We start from the raw sequence: 18,875 nt of genomic DNA, 5'->3' as shown, positions 1-18,875 counted from the left end.
TGGCTAATGCACCACCTGTGCCCCCTACCGTGCCAACTTGCTGTGCTTTAGCCACCCGGCGCTCCGCTCGTTGTTGTGAGCGTCGCTCCTCTGCCCTCCGTTGTTGTTGGAGGGCGACTGCCTCCAACTGCCCAGTAGCGTCCTTCACGAGCCTCCTCCACTGAGGCCGATCTTGACACCGCTGGTACCGGTCATCGGCAAGTCCACTCAGCTCCACGTCCTCCTGTACCACATCACTCCATCTCTTCTCTAGCCCGTGCCGCGCCCGTTTAGCCCCCACACACACACGCACACACACACGCGCACACACACACACGCGCACACACACGCGCACACACACACACACACACACGCGCACACACGCGCGCACACACACGCGCAAGCACAAAGTGCTCGGCCCGCAAATGAACCACCACAATGCCTCTCTGACCTCAAGCAGCGTCAACCATCACCACGCCAACTCCGCAGCGGCAGCAGCAGCTTTTGGCAAACCATCGATAGAAAGACGGTGGCCACTGCATTGCCCGGCGCAAGAGGTCACAAACGGGTTTTGATTCCTTACCCGTACCCGGCCGCACCAGTGTCGCAAACGGCTACCCGTACCCGGCTGGGTACGGGTAGCCGGGTATCGGGTAGGGTACGGGTAGCCGGGTATCGGGTAGGGTACGGGTATCGGGTACCCGGTTGCGACCTCTGCCCGGCGCTTTCAGACACGCTGCTTCTGCGGCCGTCTGGAACGCTCTTCCCTCCGATATTAGGAAGCTGCCGGAGGAGCTGTGCACTTGGAAATCGTCCAGATTGACAAACTCATTTTTTTAGAGCTGTTTGTGTGTTTAGATTGTTGTCTTTCCCCGCACCCCCGATTAGCGCTGTTGACTACGTACGGTGCGAAATAATCTAGATTTGAAGCTTCCGTGCTCGCACGAATCCATACTCTTTGTGGTTCTGTCGGTACAGTCACGTGGGTAGAAAAATAAAATAAGTCGCGACCTTTCGATCGCAACACAGCATTTCCTTGCTGTGGGTATCACACAGCTGATGAGGATCGCTTGTGTTGCCATCGAAACGTCCGTGATTTGTTCAATTTGATTTCTACCTACGTCACTTTACCGAAAGAACCAACGAGTATGGTGTGAAAGAAGTTCGACAAACACACAGGGCTACCTCCGAGTGCTGTTAACGCGAACCTCTGGACCGCAGGCTCATTGCACGGCGGTTAAAATCAACACTTTGAATTTGCAGTGCTGCATTTCGCCAAATTAAGTACAGAATGGCATTGAATGTGATCAGCATTTTATTGTGGTGTCGTTGGTGACATCAACTCATGAGAACCCGATTTAATCATAATCAAGTGTACGCGAATCCGTGGGTCTCTGTGTGAGTCTGTGGGTCTCTCTGTGTGAGTCTACGGGTCTCTGTGTGAGTCTATGGGTCTCTCTGTGTGAGTCTGTGGGTCTCTGTGTGAGTCTGTGGGTCTCTGTGTGAGTCTGTGGGTCTCTGTGTGAGTCTGTGGGTCTCTGTGTGAGTCTGTGGGTCTCTGTGCGAGTCTATGGGTCTCTGTGTGAGTCTGTGGGTCTCTGTGTGAGTCTGTGGGTCTCTGTCTGAGTCTACGGGTCTCTGTGCGAGTCTGTGGGTCTCTGTGTGAGTCTGTGGGTCTCTGTGCGAGTCTATGGGTCTCTGTGTGAGTCTGGGTCTCTGTGCGAGTCTGTGGGTCTCTGTCTGAGTCTAGGGTCTCTGTGCGAGTCTGTGGGTCTCTGTGCGAGTCTGTGGGTCTCTGTGCGAGTCTGTGGGTCTCGTGCGAGTCTGTGGGTCTCTGTGCGAGTCGTGGGCTCTTGGTGGGTCTCTGTGCGAGTCTATGGGTCTCTGTGTGAGTCTATGTGGTCTCTGTGTCGAATCTATGGGTCTCTGTGTGAGTCTGTGGGTCTCTGTGCGAGTCTATGGGTCTCTGTGTGAGTCTGTGGGTCTCTGTGCGAATCTATGGGTCTCTGTGTGAGTCTATGGGTCTCTGTGTGAGTCTGTGGGTCTCTCTGTGAGTTTGAGTCTCTGTGTGAGTCTGTGGGTCTCTGTGCGAGTCTATGGGTCTCTGTGTGAGTCTATGGGTCTCTGTGTGAGTCTATGGTTCTCTGTGTGAGTCTATGTGTCTGTGTGAGTCTACGGGTCTGTGTGAGTCTACGGGTCTCTGTGTGAGTCTACGGGTCTCTGTGTGAGTCCATGGGTCTCTGTGTGAGTCTACGGGTCTCTGTGTGAGTCCATGGGTCTCTGTGTGAGTCTGTGGGTTTCTGTGTGAGTCTACGGGTCTCTGTGTGAGTCTACGGGTCTCTGTGTGAGTCTATGGGTCTCTGTGTGAGTCTACGGATCTCTGTGTGAGTCTATGGGTCTCTGTGCGAGTCTATGGGTCTCTGTGTGAGTCTATGGGTCTCTGTGCGAGTCTATGGGTCTCTGTGTGAGTCTGTGGGTCTCTGTGTGAGTCTGTGGGTCTCTGTGTGAGTCTATGGGTCTCTGTGTGAGTCTATGGGTCTCTGTGCGAGTCTACGGGTCTCTGTGCGAGTCTACGGGTCTCTATGCGAGTCTACGGGTCTCTGTGCGAGTCTACGGTTCTCTGTGTGTGAGTCTACGGGTCTCTGTGTGAGTCTACGGGTCTCTGTGTGAGTCTATGGGTCTCTGTGTGAGTCTACGGGTCTCTCTGTGAGTCTACGGGTCTCTGTGTGAGTCTATGGGTCTCTGTGCGAGTCTACGGGTCTCTGTCCGAGTCTACTGGTCTCTGTGTGAGTCTACGGGTCTCTGTGTGAGTCTACGGGTCTCTCTGTGAGTCTACGGGTCTCTGTGCGAGTCTACGGGTGTCTGTGTGAGTCTCCGGGTCTATATGCGAGTCACTATGTGATCGGGGTGAGAACCCGGTTAAATCGCCATCGTTGGCCGACTGCTGCTGTAGACGCTGTAGATGCTGTAGATGATGTACATGTATCTGTTGGTTCTGTAAAGCTGTCACTGCTTTACAGCTGCTGCTGTAGACGCCGTAGACGTATCCGTGGCTAGTTTTTCTTTTTCTTCATGAGGCAGACCCCAGGCGCAGACTCCCTCCGCTTGCGCTGCGGGGTCGGTGGGAGAGAGGTCGGAGGCCCGAACGTGAGAAATGCAACATCAAACATCACCCTGCTCCCCCCCCCTCGCACCAGATACTCATTTGAGGCCGAGTCGACCTAGGGGAAGCCATGAATTGATTCAGATAATCGTCACTCTCCCCACACACACACCCCACACACCCCACACACGCACACACCCCACACGCACACACACCACACACACACACACCCCACACACACACCCCCACACACACACACCCCACACACACACACCCCACACACACCCCCCACACGCACACACCCCACACGCACACACACCCCACACGCACACACACAGACCCCGCACACACACAGACCCCACACACACACACCCCACACACACACACCCCACACACACATACCCCCCCCACCCCACACACCCCACACCCACCACACACACCCCACACACACACCCCACACACACACCCCACACACACATACCCCCCCACCCCACACACCCCACACCCACCACACACACCACACACACCCCACACACACCCCACACCCCACACACACACCACACACACCCCCCACACACATACCCCCCCCCACCCCACACACCCCACACACACCACACACACCCCACCAACCACACACACCCCACCAACCACACACACACCCCACACACCACACACACCCCACACACCCCACACACACACCACACACACCCCACACACCACACACACCCCACACACACCCCCCCCACCCCACACACCCCACACACACACACACCCCCCCCACCCCCCCCACCCCACACACACACACACACTCCGTGTCTCGTGTGTTTGTTACCGAGATGTTTGCCCCCATGGCGTCCGCGAGTCCGTCGGAGCGAGCGACGTCCGCGGACTGCAACTCTCCGTCTGAGACGATGCACACAGGGAGGGAAACACACACAGGGAGGGGGCGACACGGCGCAGAGACGCGAGCGGATCTTTACATCTCTGTGTGTCTCTGTGTGTCTCTGTGTGTCTCTGTGTGTCTCTGTGTGTCTCTGTGTGTCTCTGTGTGTCTCTGTGAGTCTCTGTGAGTCTCTGTGAGTCTCTGTGAGTCTCTGTGAGTCTCTGTGTGTCTCTGTGAGTCTCTGTGTGTCTCTGTTGTGTCTCTGTGAGTCTCTGTGAGTCTCTGTGAGTCTCTGTGTGTCTCTGTGTGTCTTTATGTGTCTCTGTGAGTCTCTGTGTGTCTCTGTGTGTCTCTGTGAGTCTCTGTGTGTCTCTGTGTGTCTCTGTGTGTCTCTGTGTGTCTCTGTGAGTCTCTGTGTGTCTCTGTGTGTCTCTGTGTGTCTCTGTGAGTCTCTGTGTGTCTCTGTGTGTCTTTATGTGTCTCTGTGAGTCTCTGTGTGTCTCTGTGTGTCTCTGTGAGTCTCTGTGTGTCTCTGTGTGTCTCTGTGTGTCTCTGTGTGTCTCTGTGTGTCTCTGTGTGTCTCTGTGAGTCTCTGTGAGTCTCTGTGAGTCTCTGTGTCTCGTGAGTCTCTGTGTGTCTCTGTGAGTCTCTGTGTGTCTCTGTGTGTCTCTGTGTGTCTCTGTGAGTCTCTGTGAGTCTCTGTGTGTCTCTGTGTGTCTCTGTGAGTCTCTGTGTGTCTCTGTGTGTCTCTGTGTGTCTCTGTGTGTCTCTGTGAGTCTCTGTGTGTCTCTGTGTGTCTCTGTGTGTCTCTGTGAGTCTCTGTGTGTCTCTGTGAGTCTCTGTGTGTCTCTGTGTGTCTCTGTGTGTCTCTGTGTTGTCTCTCTTTGCTTATGTGTCTGTCTGTGTGTCTCCGGTGCTGTGTTTAATCTCTCTCTTAAATTTAGCAATCTTTGGAAGAACGTAATCAACCAGGTAGGGTGTTGACTGTAATGTTAGCCGACTCTCTGTGTTGTATTACATTACATTTCTAAGTTCACAAGGTTTGTTTCTCTTTCATTTGTGCTTGACGATGATTGATTGTGTTGCAATCAAAACGTCTGTGCTGTTATTTAATTTAATATTTTCTCTTTCTACGTGACTTTACCGAAAGAACCAAAGAGTGAGTGTTCGTGTGCTCTCTTCGCCTTCCGGCGTTGGTCCAACGCTGTTAGTGAGACTTGGCTCTAAAGAAAGCGGTCTCTGGTGCAGAGGTCGCAACCAGGTACCCGATACCCGTACCCAACCCGATACCCGGCTACCCGTACCGGGTACCCGTTTGCGACCCTGGTGCGGCCGGGTACGGGTAGGCCGTGAGTCACTGGTGAGTCACCGTTTGTCACTCATTTCCCAACGTCTTGTCTCTTCTCGCAATTCAAGTTCCTAGAATCAACCCACCCGCGCCTGCAACGTGGCTTCATTCCAGAGTTCGCTATCGGGTACCCGATACCCGTACCCGTTTGCGACCCTGGTGCGGCCGGGTACGGGTAAGGAATCAAAACCCGTTTGCGACCTCTGCTCTGGTGTGGACCAATCAGTTTCAAAGGCAATGCATCATCATCTACTACCAGAGTGTGTTTTTTTTTTGCATGTTCACCACAAGTACCTTGTGTGGTTGATGCAGACACGATTCCTTGCAAAAAGGTTCCAGTTTTGTGTTCTAAAATCTTAACACAACTGTTTGATTGCTGGAGAGAGTAAAACCTATTCTTATATTGTGATACTGGCAAGGGAGATCCTGTGAGATAGAAGCACTACCCACAAACTCTTCCAGTGACCTCTGCTCCACGCAGCTAAGGGGGGCACAGCACTTTCCCTCCTCACCCCACCTCCTCACCCCTCCTCCTCACCCCTCACCCCTCCTCCTCACCCCACCTCCTCACCCCACCTCCTCACCCCTCCTCCTCACCCCACCTCCTCACCCCCCCCACCACTGAGGGAAGTAACTGAACGTCAGCGCGCGCGTGTCTGCGTGTCTGCGTGTCTGCGTGTCTGCGTGTTTGTGTGTCTGCGTGTCTGTGTGTTGTACACTTCTTTAGCTAAGGACGTCGCCAATCGTGATAATCGGGAGGTGCGAGGCGCGTCCACCCGTTAGTAAAACAAGCTAGCGATACGACAAGCACATTGCTTTACTTTATAATTGAACGAGAAAAGGTTCTGTCCGTTTCACCGCAGCGCCACCACCACCACCACCGCCACCACCACCACCGCCACCACCACCACCACCACGGCCACCACCGCAGCGCCACCACCACCGCAGCACCACCACCACCACCACAGTGCCACCACCACCACAGCGCCACCACCACCACAGCGCCACCGCCACCGCCTCACCTGGCCGCACGCCGGCGGTCGGCACCGACACGGACGACGAGGAGGAGGAGGTGGAGGAGGACGAGGATGACGACGGCGGCGGTGGCGGCAGCGCCGCGGTCGCGGTCGCGCCGGTCGACGCGGAGGAGGAGGAGGGGGCGGCGCCGGCAGACGCCGCGCCGGCCGCCCCTCCGCCCCCCGGCGGCGCCGGTGCCGTCGTCGGCGGCTCGGAGCCCCCCGCGATGGCGCGCAGGTTGTGGTAGCGGTGCGTGAGCGTGTGCCGCTCGTACTCGCAGGTGCCCAGCGCCTGCTTCAGCTCGTAGAGCAGCACCAGGTCGGAGCGCAGCTCGTTGTACAGCAGCACCACCTCCTCCGTGGGCATCGGGCTCAGGTCTGGGGGGTGGGGTGGGGACACGGGGGGGGGTGGGGGACACGGGGGGGGGGGTGGTGGGGAGACACGGGGGGGGGAGACACGGGGGGGGTGAGTGGGGAGATACTGTGGAGTGGGGAGACGGCGGAATTGTGTGGAGAGACACGGGGGGGGGGGGGGGGGGGGTGGGAGGACACGGGGTGGAGACATGGGGGGGGGGTGGGGAGCACGGGGGTGGGGAGACACGGGGGTGGGGAGACACGGGGGGGGTGCAGTGGGGAGACGGGGGGGGGGGGAGACACGGGGGGGGGGGTGGGGAGACACGGGGGATGTGCGGAACCACTTGATGGTTGGGGAGACGCGGTGCCGTGAGCCGTGTATTGAGTAGTGAGCCGCCACGGTGAGTCACGGTGAGTCCGGTTGAGTAACGGTGAGCCGCTACGGTGAGCCACGGTGAGCCACGGGTGAGCCGCCACAGTGAGTCACGGTGAGTCACGGTGAGCCGCTACGGTGAGCCGCTACGGTGAGCCACGGTGAGCCGCCACAGTGAGTCATGGTGAGCCGCCACAGTGAGTCACGGTGAGTCACGGTGAGCCGCTACGGTGAGCTGCCACGGTGAGCCACGTACCGATGCCCAGCTCGGTGAGGATCTGCTCGATCGCTTTCACTTTCTTCTGGCCAACGGAGCTTGGCAACTTCATCTGGTCACAACAAAACAGAACGCAGCGCACCACCACGTCACCACAACACGGAGCGAGAGAGAGAGAGGAGCGAGAGAGTGAGCGAGAGAGTGAGAGGGAGCGAGAGAGTGAGAGAGTGAGCGAGAGAGTGGAGCGAGAGAGTGACCAAGAGAGTGAGCGAGAGAGAGAGAGGGACAGAGTGAGAGAGAGTGAGAGAGAGAGTGAGAGGGAGCGAGAGAGTGAGAGAGTGACCAAGAGAGTGAGCGAGAGAGAGAGAGAGAGTGAGAGAGAGAGGACAGAGTGAGAGAGAGTGAGAGAGAGTGAGAGAGTGAGAGAGAGCTGAGAGACGTGAGCGAGGAGAGTGCAGAGAGGGAGTGAGAGAGAGAGGGACAGATTGAGAGAGAGCGAGAGAGTGAGGAGAGAGAGCTGAGGAGAGAGTGAGCGAGGAGAGGTGAGAGAGAGAGTGAGAGGGAGCGATATGAGGTGAGAGAGTGACCAAGAGAAGTGAGCGAGAGAGAGAGAGGGACAGAGTGAGAGAGAGTGAGAGAGAGAGTGAGAGGGAGCGAGAGAGTGAGAGAGTGAGCGAGAGAGTGACCAAGAGAGTGAGCGAGAGAGAGAGAGAGAGAGTGAGAGGAGAGAGGGACAGAGTGAGAGAGAGTGAGAGAGAGTGAGCGAGAGAGTGAGAGAGAGTGGCGAGAGGAGAGAGAGCGAGAGAGTGAGCAGATGAGAGTGAGAGAGGAGAGGGAGCGAGAGAGTGAGAGAAGTGAGCGATGAGAGTGACCAAGAGAGTGAGCGAGAGAGAGAGAGGGACAGAGTGAGAGAGAGTGAGAGAGAGAGAGGGACAGAGTGAGAGAGAGGTGAGAGAGAGTGAGAGAGAGTGAGAGAGAGAGTGAGAGAGTGAGAGAGAGGAGTGAGAGTGAGCGAGAGAGTGAGAGAGTGAGCGAGAGAGTGAGAGAGAGAGTGAGAGGGAGCGAGAGAGTGAGAGAGTGAGCGAGAGAGTGACCAAGAGAGTGAGCGAGAGAGAGAGAGGGACAGAGTGAGCGAGAGAGGTGAGCAAGAGAGCGAGTGAGAGGGTGAGCGAGAGAGTGAGCGAGAGGGTGGGGGTTCACATAAAGCAAAGTTAAAAAAAAAAAATTACGAAATGATGAACGAAGCAAAGTGCCGACTACACCGAGCATCTTCTTGTTTCCACTGATCGTAAACAAAAGAGCGAGAGAGCGACAGAGAGAGTGGGCGAGAGAGAGAGCGAGAGAGCGAGCGAGTGAGAGAGCGAGCGAGAGAGAGCGAGCGAGCGAGAGCGAGAGAGCGAGAGAGAGAGACACACCCTCTGACTGCGCAGCATCACCCCGGCTGACTTGGCATCCGGGAACTTGATCCCGGCTGTCTCCAGTACAGCCTGCGGGGTCACACGGGGTCACGGGGGATCACGGCGGGGTCACGGCGAGTCACAGGGGATCACGGCGGGGTCACGGGGAGTCACACGGGGTCACGGCGAGGTCACGGCGGAGTCACGGGCAGTCACTGCGGGGTCACGGGCAGGTCACGGCGGGGTCACGGAGAGGTCACGGCGGGGTCACGGAGAGGTCACAGAGGCACAGTAATGAATACACAACCCTCCATGACTGCTGTCGAATGCCAGTGTCCCCCACAGAGTCTAACGGCAGCGTTCCTCATTGCAAGGCCCCGCGCAGGGGGCCACTGGCGGTCCCTGGTGGCCTTTAGCGTGGCCCGCCGACCAATAGACACCGCCCATCATCGCCGTCATCATCGTCGTCGTCATCATCGTCGTCATCGTCGTCGTACGTGCGTGTGTGTACGTGTGTGTACGTGTGCGTGTGCGCGTGTGTGTACGTGTGTGTACGTGTGTGTACGTGTGTGTGTACGTGTGTGTACGTGTGCGTGCGTGTGTGTACGTGTGTGTACGTGTGTGTACGTGCGCGTGTGTGTACATGTGTGTACGTGTGTGTGTGTACGTGTGTGTACGTGTGCGTGCGTGTGTGTACGTGTGTGTACGTGCGCGTGTGTGTACATGTGTGTACGTGTGTGTGTGTACGTGTGTGTACGTGTGCGTGCGTGTGTGTACGTGTGCGTGCGTGTGTGTACGTATGCGTGTGTGCGTGCGCGGGTCTTACCGCCCGGTCCCCCGAGTCTCCCCGCCGGTGCGTCGCCTTCTTCTTGCTGGCCTTGCGCTCGTGCGCGCGGTGGTGGTGGTGGTGGTGGTGATGGTGGTGGTGATGGTGGTGGTGGTGGGGGGGGGGCCCTCCCGCCTGGCCCCCCGGTCCCCCCGACGCCGCCGCCGCCGAACCCGCCCCCCCGTGCTGCTGCCCGTGGCCCTGCTGCTGCTGCTGCTGGTGCTGCTGCTGCTGCTGGTGGTGGTGGTGCTGCAGCGAGGCCGTGGCGCTGGTCGCCGCGCCCATCAGCTTGTGCAGGTCCTGCGTGGCGCGCTCGCGCTCCTTCTTGCGAGACTCGATGCGACGCAGCTCCGACACCAGCGTCTCCTCTTCCGCCAGCTGAGTCGGGGAGGAGGTACGGGGCGGGGGTACGGGGAGGGGGTACGGGGCGGGGGTAGGGGGAGGGGGTACGGGGAGGGGGTACGGGGAGGGGGCACGGGGAGGGGGCACGGGGCGGGGGTACGGGGAGGGGGTACGGGGAGGGGGGTACGGGGTGGGGGTACGGGGAGGGGGTACGGGGAGGGGGACATCGTCAAGGATAGCCGGGTAGCTGCCCCCTTGTGGCTCTATACAGCAATGCCGTGGGGGTCTGACGATCCCTGCTGTGTATTTGGAGTTTGCGTCGTCTCTCTCTCCCCGTGCCGTGGGTTCTCGCACGACAGAGACGATGAAGTAGAGGCAACACTATTCAGTGCGACTGAACACTTGACACGGGGCAACGTATACAACTCTTGAAGGGGGTAACGGCCCCTTCACCCGTACTACTCTGGGAGACACCCCTAGGCCCACCTGCCTATCCACCTACGCTCCCAGGTCCTCCGCTAAGGGCTCTAGGGGAGGCTACCTGACCTGGCCCAGCCAAGACGCAGGTCCCGAACACCAGCCACACAGACCCGGTCCTCAGAAGGGCTGCGGGTCAGAGGAGACCCTGACGCCTGCTGCTGTATAGTTGGAGTTTGCGTGTCTCTCTGTCATCATCATCACGGTGGCTAGGAGATGTTAACTACCTCGCCTGGTATACAGGAGGAAGTGGGTTCGATCCCGACCCTTCAACTGGGTCTTCCGACTTCGACTCGCGAACACTGCCCCCCCATGCCTCTCTGGCTCCCCGTCTTTTATACTAATTCCTCACCGAGGGGCGGGGTTCTGAGGGATCACAGCGCAGGATCCAAAGCCCACAGCCCCCTGCGGGTAAGCCAAGGCTGCGAGCTGTAACCGACGTGTGTTTGTCACGTAACGCCACTACACCCGTCGCAAACGGGTACGGGTAGGCCGTGAGTCACTGGTGAGTCACCGTTTGTCACTCATTTCCCAACGTCTTGTCTCTTCTCACAATTCAGTTCCTAGAATCAACCCACCCGCGCCTGCAACATGGCTTCATCCCAGAGGTCGCAATCGGGTACCTGTACCCGTACCCTACCCGGCCGGGTACGGGTACCCGTTTGCGACCCTGGTGCGGCCGGGTACGGGTACGGGTAAGGAATCAAAACCCGTTTGCGACCTCCAACCACCGGGGGTCCGACCCCCCGCCCCGCCCCCCATGAGCTCCGCACCTGCTCCGGCGTGCGGCTGAAGAGACGCTCCAGCTGCTGCTTGCGCCGCCGCTCGTGTTCGGCGTCGAAGGCGGGGACGGCACGCGGCTCCGTGCCGGGCGGGGCGCGGGCACGGAGGAGACGCGACGTCATGGAGTAGTAGCGCTCCTTCAGGTCCTCCACGGAGCGTCGCTACGGAGACACACGGAGCCACACGGAGAGATGGAGACACATGGAGACACACAGAGAGAGATGGAGACACGGAGACACACGGAGACACACGGAGACACACGGAGAGAGATGGAGACACATGGAGACACACGGAGAGAGATGGAGACACACGGAGAGAGATGGAGACACATGGAGACACACGGAGAGAGGTGGAGACACACGGAGACACACGGAGAGATGGAGACACATGGAGACACACGGAGACACACGGAGACACACAGAGAGAGATGGAGACACGGAGACACACGGAGAGAGGTGGAGACACACGGAGCCACACGGAGAGATGGAGACACATGGAGACACACGGAGACACACGGAGACACACAGAGACACACGGAGACACACGGAGACACACGGAGAGAGATGGAGACACGGAGACACACGGAGAGAGGTGGAGACACACGGAGAGAGATGGAGACACACGGAGACACACAGAGAGAGATGGAGACACACGGAGACACACGGAGACACACAGAGAGAGATGAAGACACATGGAGACACACGGAGAGAGATGGAGACACACGGAGACACACGGAGAGAGATGAGACACACGGAGACACACAGAGAGTTGGAGACACACGGAGACACACGGAGACACACGGAGACACACGGAGACACACGGAGAGAGATGGAGACACACGGAGACACACGGAGACACATGGAGAGAGACGGAGACACACGGAGACACACGGAGACACACGGAGAGAGATGGAGACACACGGAGAGAGATGGAGACACACGGAGACAACGGAGAGAGATGGAGACACACGGAGACACACGGAGAGAGATGGAGACACACGGAGCACACGGAGACACACGGAGAGAGATGGAGACACACGGAGAGAGATGGAGACACACGGAGAGAGATGGAGACACACGGAGAGAGATGGAGACACACGGAGAGAGATGGAGACACACGGAGAGAGATGGAGACACACGGAGAGAGATGGAGACACACGGAGACACATGGAGAGAGATGAAGACACACGGAGACACACGGAGAGAGATGGAGACACACGGAGACACACGGAGACACATGGAGAGAGATGAAGACACACGGAGACACACGGAGAGAGATGGAGACACACGGAGACACACGGAGACACACAGAGAGAGATGGAGACACACGGAGTTGGAGTAGTAGCGCTACTTCAGGTCCTCCACAGAGCGTCGCTACGGAGAAAGAGACACGGAGAGAGATGGAGCAACTCCAAATACACAGCAGGGATCGTCAGGGTCGGGATCAAACCCACGACCTCTTGTATACCAGGCGAGGAAGTTAACATCTCCTAGATACCGTGATGATGATGATGAGAGACACGCAAACTTCAAATACACAGCAGCAGCAGGCGTCGTCAGGGTTGGGATTGAACCCACGACCTCCTGCATACCAGGCGAGGTAGTTAACATCTCCTAGCCACCGTGATGATGATGAAAGAGACACACACACAAACTCCAAATATACAGCAGCAGGCGTCGTCAGGGTTGGAATTGAACCCACGACCTCCTGCGTACCAGGCGAGGTAGTCAACATCTCCTAGCCACCGTGATGATGATGATGAGAGAGACACAGACTCCAAATATACAGCAGCAGGCGTCGTCAGGGTCGGGATTGAACCCACGACCTCCTGCGTACCAGGCGAGGTAGTCAACATCTCCTAGCCACCGTGATGATGATGATGAGAGAGACACAGACTCCAAATATACAGCAGCAGGCGTCGTCAGGGTTGGGATTGAACCCACGACCTCCTGCGTACCAGGCGAGGTAGTTAACATCTCCTAGCCACCGTGATGATGATGAAAGAGACACACACACAAACTCCAAATATACAGCAGCAGGCGTCGTCAGGGTTGGAATTGAACCCACGACCTCCTGCATACCAGGCGAGGTAGTTAACATCTCCTAGCCACCGTGACGATGATGAAAGAGACACACACACAAACTCCAAATATACAGCAGCAGGCGTCGTCAGGGTCGGGATTGAACCCACGACCTCCTGCGTACCAGGCGAGGTAGTCAACATCTCCTAGCCACCGTGATGATGATGATGAGAGAGACACAGACTCCAAATATACAGCAGCAGGCGTCGTCAGGGTTGGGATTGAACCCACGACCTCCTGCGTACCAGGCGAGGTAGTCAACATCTCCTAGCCACCGTGATGATGATGATGAGAGAGACACAGACTCCAAATATACAGCAGCAGCAGGCGTCGTCAGGGTTGGGATTGAACCCACGACCTCCTGCGTACCAGGCGAGGTAGTTAACATCTCCTAGCCACCGTGACGATGATGAAAGAGACACACACACAAACTCCAAATATACAGCAGCAGGCGTCGTCAGGGTCGGGATTGAACCCACGACCTCCTGCGTACCAGGCGAGGTAGTCAACATCTCCTAGCCACCGTGATGATGATGATGAGAGAGACACAGACTCCAAATATACAGCAGCAGGCGTCGTCAGGGTTGGGATTGAACCCACGACCTCCTGCGTACCAGGCGAGGTAGTCAACATCTCCTAGCCACCGTGATGATGATGATGAGAGAGACACAGACTCCAAATATACAGCAGCAGCAGGCGTCAGGGTTGGAATTGAACCCACGACCTCCTGCGTACCAGGCGAGGTAGTCAACATGTACGCACCTTGTAGGTGTTGCAGTCGTAGCGGTCGTGCATGACCACCCAGCGCAGGTCGAACCGCTGGCAGAGGTCGAGCAGGTGGTCAGTCTCGGCGCGGCTCCAGTCGTCGTGCTGCAGGTGCGACGCGTACTCCTGCTCCGTGAACACGGGCACCTGCACGCTCTGCACCGGCAACGACGACAACATCAAGCGGCGGCATCGGCAGCGGCAGCAGCAGCGGCAGCAGCAGCGGCAGCATCATCAGCATCAGCAGCAGCAGCAGCATCATCATCATCATCAGCAACAGCAGCAGCGGCAGCATCATCATCAGCAACAGCAGCAGCAGCACCAGCAGTAGCAGCAGCAGCGGCACACCACCTGGGTCTGTCCCGTGACCTCGTGCACCTAGTCTGGCACAGTGGGGGGCACAGCTGGTGCATCGGCCACTCATCTCGGTCAATCGACCCACGGCACGAGGCCTGGCACAAGCGGCGTGGTGACGTCACCGCCACTTAGCGGTGACGTCACACCGCCACTTGTTGTTGTTCATGTTGTTGTTGTTCATGTTGTTGTTGTTGTCGTGTGCGTGCCTTGTTGAAGCGAGCGAAGGGATACTCGCTGGGCTGGTCGGTGGCGCGCCGCCAGTGGTGGAAGACGGCGCCGTCGGTGCGCGCCGGGTGGGTGAAGGGGGTCCAGCGCCACGCCCGCACCACGCGGCACCCGAGGCGCGCCTTCACCGTGCGGTAGCCCTGGGACGAGTCGCTGGGCAGCACCGGCGGGGCGTCCCTGAGACGGTGGGTGGGACGTGGTGACACGGTGAGACACGGTGAGACACGGTGAGACACGGTGAGACGTGTCGCTGGGCAGCACCGGCGGGGCGTCCCTGAGACGATGCGCGGGGAGAGAGACACGGGGGGTGAGACGCCGGGAGAGAGACACGGGGGGTGAGACGCAGGGAGAGAGACACGGGGGGGTGAGACGCCGGGAGAGAGACACGGGGGTGGAGACGCGGGGAGAGAGACGCGGGGAGAGAGACATGGTGTGGGTGGGACGCGGGGAGAGAGACACGGTGGGACGAGGTGTGACACAATGAGACGTGAGACACGGTACAATGTGGTGAGACACGGTGGGATGTGGTGAGACACACTGAGACACACTGAGACACGGTGAGACACGGTGGGACACGCACGGGCATGCGTCGTGTCTCACTTGTTGTCCGAGTAGAGCAGGGCGTAGACCTCTCGGTGCATCCCCTCCGGACGCTTGAACGTCGGAGTCTCTGCCAGCTTCTTTGACTTTTTCTAAAAACCCAAACACAGACACGCAGACACGCACACAGACACACAGACACACGCACAGACACACAGGCATGCAGACACGCGCACAGACACAGAGACACGCGCACAGACACACAGACACGCGCACAGACACACAGACACGCGCACAGACACACGCACAGGCACACAGACACGCAGACACGCGCACAGACACACAGACACGCACGCAGACACACAGACACGCGCACAGACACACGCACAGACACGCGCGAGGTGGTTGAGGTGGTGATGTACGGGTGGTGGTGAGTGGTTGAGGTGGTGAAGTAGGGGTGGTGGTGAGTGGTTGAGGTGGTTGAGGTGGTGAAGTATGGGTGGTGGTGAGTGGTTGAGGTGGTGGTGAGTGGTTGAGGTGGTGAAGTATGGGTGGTGGTGAGTGGTTGAGGTGGTGAAGTATGGGTGGTGGTGAGTGGTTGAGGTGGTGGTGAGTGGTTGAGGTGGTTGAGGTGGTGAAGAATGGCTGCTGGCACCTTGTCGGTCTGCAGCAGGAGGTCGCGTTTGCTGATGGGTGCCACCATCTCCCCGTCCGCCGAAAGCTCCAAGATGTCACGCACATCGGCACCGGTGCCCATGGTGCTGAGACCACAACAACAACCACAACACCATCACCACAACCACCATCACCACAACTGCGTCAACAACCGCCGGCGACTACAACACGGCAACAGCCACACACTCAAAACCACAGCCACAACTATAACCACAACTATAGCCACAACTATAACCACAACTATAGCCACAACTATAACCACAACTATAACCACAGCCACAACTATAACCACAACTATAACCACAACCAAAACTATGACCACAACTATAACCACAACTACAGCTACAACCACAGCTACAGCCACAACTATTATAATCTCAACAACTACAACCACAACTATAGCCACAACTATTACAATCTCAACAACTATAACCACAACTATAGCCACAACTATTACAATCTCAACAACTCTAACCACAACTATAGCCACAACCACAACTATTACAACCACGGCAACAACAACAACCACAACTGCGTTAGCGGGGTTGTGCAGCCCGCATTGCGCGCACAGCCGCAGCTGCTGATCCTGGATCATGACTAGGATCGTCGATTTCCATCCATAAATACCAGCTGCTATAGGCTGCGTGGTGGTGGCAGTGGTAAGCAGCAGAGGTGCAGTGCATGAGAGGACCCACAACCCCCTTGTTGCTGCACTGTACAGTGCGTCTATGCCACACCAAATTTGTAAATATTTCAACAAACAACAACAACACGACACGCGTGACCAGAGTGGTGAAGTATGGTCGTGTGCAGGGTGGAGGGTGGAGGAGGGGGGCGACTTTAGCCAGCGGCGATTAACGCGGAGAACGAGAGCCTAGGCAAGGCCGCACATGGGCGCGGCCATTACAAAGACACAAAGACAAAGGTCCCCCGTGTAGCCTGTAACGGACTGCAGGGGCAAGTGCTGTTAGCGAGCACCTATGAAGGCTACCGGCACTGTGGCACACGAGGGGGTGGGTGGCCAGCACCACGCCCGGCCGCCTTTGTCTCCCCAGTGGCGATGTTTACACGCAGCACCAGGTTGCTCATTTGAGGCTGAGTCTACCTAGGGGAGGCCCAATCGTCACTGATGTTGGCCGTGAGCGGGAATCGAACCCGGGTCGCCGGGTTTGTAGCGCAGCGTAGCGCTAACCACTACACCCACCACTCCCCACACACACACCAGACACACACACATACACACACAAAGACACTCACACACACACATACACACAAGACACACACACACACACAGACACACACACACAGACACTCACACACACACTCACACACACACAGACACACACTCACTCACACACACTCACAGACACACACAGACATACTCACACACAGACACACACACTCACAGGACACACTCACACAAAGACACAGACACACAAAGACACAGACACCCACACACAGACACACACACACACACAAAGACACACAGAGACAGACACACACACACAGACACACACACACACACAAAGACACACAGAGACAGACACACACACACAGACACACACAGACACACACACACAGAGACACAGACACACACACAGACACTCACACACAGACACTCACACACAGACACACACACTCACACAAAGGACACTCACACACAGACACACAAAACACCAGACACTCACACACACAGACACTCACAACACACAGACACACAAAGACACAGACAGACACACACAGACACACACCATACACAAACACACACACAGACAGACACAAAGATAAAGATCCCCCGTATAGCCTTAACAGACTGTAGGGGCAAGTTGTTGTTAGCGAGCACCAATGAAGGCCGGAACGGTACACGAGGGGCTGGTGGCCAGCACCACGCCCGACCGCCTTTGTCTCCCAGTGGCGATGTTTACACACCGCACCAGGTACTCATTTAAGGCTGAGTCGACCTAGGGGAGGCCCAGGAACCGGTTCAGATAATCGTCACTGGTGTTAGCCGTGAGCGGGAATCGAACCCGGGTCGCCAGGTTCATAGCGCAGCGCGCTAACCACTACACTACCGCTCCCCACAGACAGAAAACGAACACACGAACACACGACACACACACACACAGACCAACGACACCACTCACAGACCACACAGAACACACACAACAGACACACACCACACATACCACACACAGACACACATCACATACACACACACACTCACACACAAAGACACTCACCACAGACACACACCACAAGACACTCACAACCAGACACACACACAAGACACACACAAGTACACACACACACAGACACACCGTCACCAGCCACACACGACACCTCACACCAGAGACACCACACAGAGACACACACAGACACACACACACAAACACCAGTCACGCCCACAGACACTTCACACAGGACACACACACAGACACACACACAGAGGCAACACCACACAGAGACACACACAGACACACAGTCACACACACAGACACTCACACAGACACCCACACCAGACACACCAGTCACACACACAGACACTCACACAGACACCACACACACAACAGAGACACACACACAGAGACACCCACCCAGAACACACCGTCACCCACACAAGACACACACACACAGACACACACAGACACACAGACACACACACAGACACACACACACTCACACACAGAGACACACACACACACATACAGACACACACACAACACACACACACCAGACACCACACAGACACACACACTCACAACACACACACACCACAGACACACACACACACTCACACACAGACACACACACACAGACACATACACACACACAACACACAGACACACACACAGACACACACACACACACACAGACACACACACACACACACACACACACAGACACACAGACACACACACAGACACACACACACAGACACAGACACAGACGACTCTCCTCTCTCTCGCCAGAGGAGTTCGCGACGACGCGACCTGCGCTCGTGTTCTCTGAGGGGAGGGCGACGTCGCGTTTTACCTCAGACGTCGTCTTCCGCAGCGATAATCGCCACACAACAACAACAAAATCGACAAACAACAACAACAACAAATCCACAAACAACAACAAACAAATCGCTA

General features: G+C 57.0%; 1 protein-coding gene across 3 annotated transcripts; it reads right to left on the bottom strand.

Moving 5' to 3' along the window:
• Positions 1 to 1,897: 1,897 nt before the first annotated feature.
• On the bottom strand, positions 1,898 to 18,873 carry LOC133361115 (DNA methyltransferase 1-associated protein 1-like). Of its 3 annotated transcripts, none has more exons than XM_061579960.1 (12): positions 18,775 to 18,873; positions 15,722 to 15,827; positions 15,127 to 15,218; positions 14,508 to 14,800; positions 13,942 to 14,100; positions 11,089 to 11,259; positions 9,497 to 9,874; positions 8,689 to 8,760; positions 7,313 to 7,385; positions 6,336 to 6,707; positions 3,915 to 3,985; positions 1,898 to 3,089 (listed from the first exon to the last, which is right to left on the bottom strand). In XM_061579960.1, the coding sequence occupies exons 2-12, from the start codon at positions 15,805 to 15,807 to the stop codon at positions 3,033 to 3,035; spliced, it is 1,824 nt and encodes a 607-aa protein (XP_061435944.1). In that variant the 5' UTR covers positions 15,808 to 15,827; positions 18,775 to 18,873; the 3' UTR covers positions 1,898 to 3,032. The 3 variants fall into 3 exon arrangements, with proteins under 3 accessions (XP_061435944.1, XP_061435945.1, XP_061435946.1); XM_061579961.1 differs by having other exon boundaries at positions 14,508 to 14,703; positions 18,775 to 18,867; XM_061579962.1 differs by lacking the exon at positions 18,775 to 18,873 and adding an exon at positions 16,897 to 17,173 and having other exon boundaries at positions 14,508 to 14,703.
• Positions 18,874 to 18,875: the final 2 nt, after the last annotated feature.

Source organism: Lethenteron reissneri, chromosome 71 (genome assembly GCF_015708825.2).
Source record: "Lethenteron reissneri isolate LAM-NWPU_2019-01 chromosome 71, ASM1570882v1, whole genome shotgun sequence".
Taxonomy (NCBI): domain Eukaryota; kingdom Metazoa; phylum Chordata; class Hyperoartia; order Petromyzontiformes; family Petromyzontidae; genus Lethenteron; species Lethenteron reissneri.
This window is presented reverse-complemented; position numbering and strand designations above follow the sequence as displayed.

Bases quoted from the DNA above. Each gene is read 5' to 3' on its own strand.
- LOC133361115 (XM_061579960.1), bottom strand. From the start codon at position 15,807: ATGTGCGTGACATCTTGGAGCTTTCGGCGGACGGGGAGATGGTGGCAC. The intron at 11,260-13,941 runs GTGCGTACATGT...GTGTCTCCGTAG, and splicing joins ACGACTGCAACACCTACAAG to CGACGCTCCGTGGAGGACCT. The intron at 6,708-7,312 runs GTACGTGGCTCA...CCCACCCCCCAG, and splicing joins CCTCACCGAGCTGGGCATCG to ACCTGAGCCCGATGCCCACG.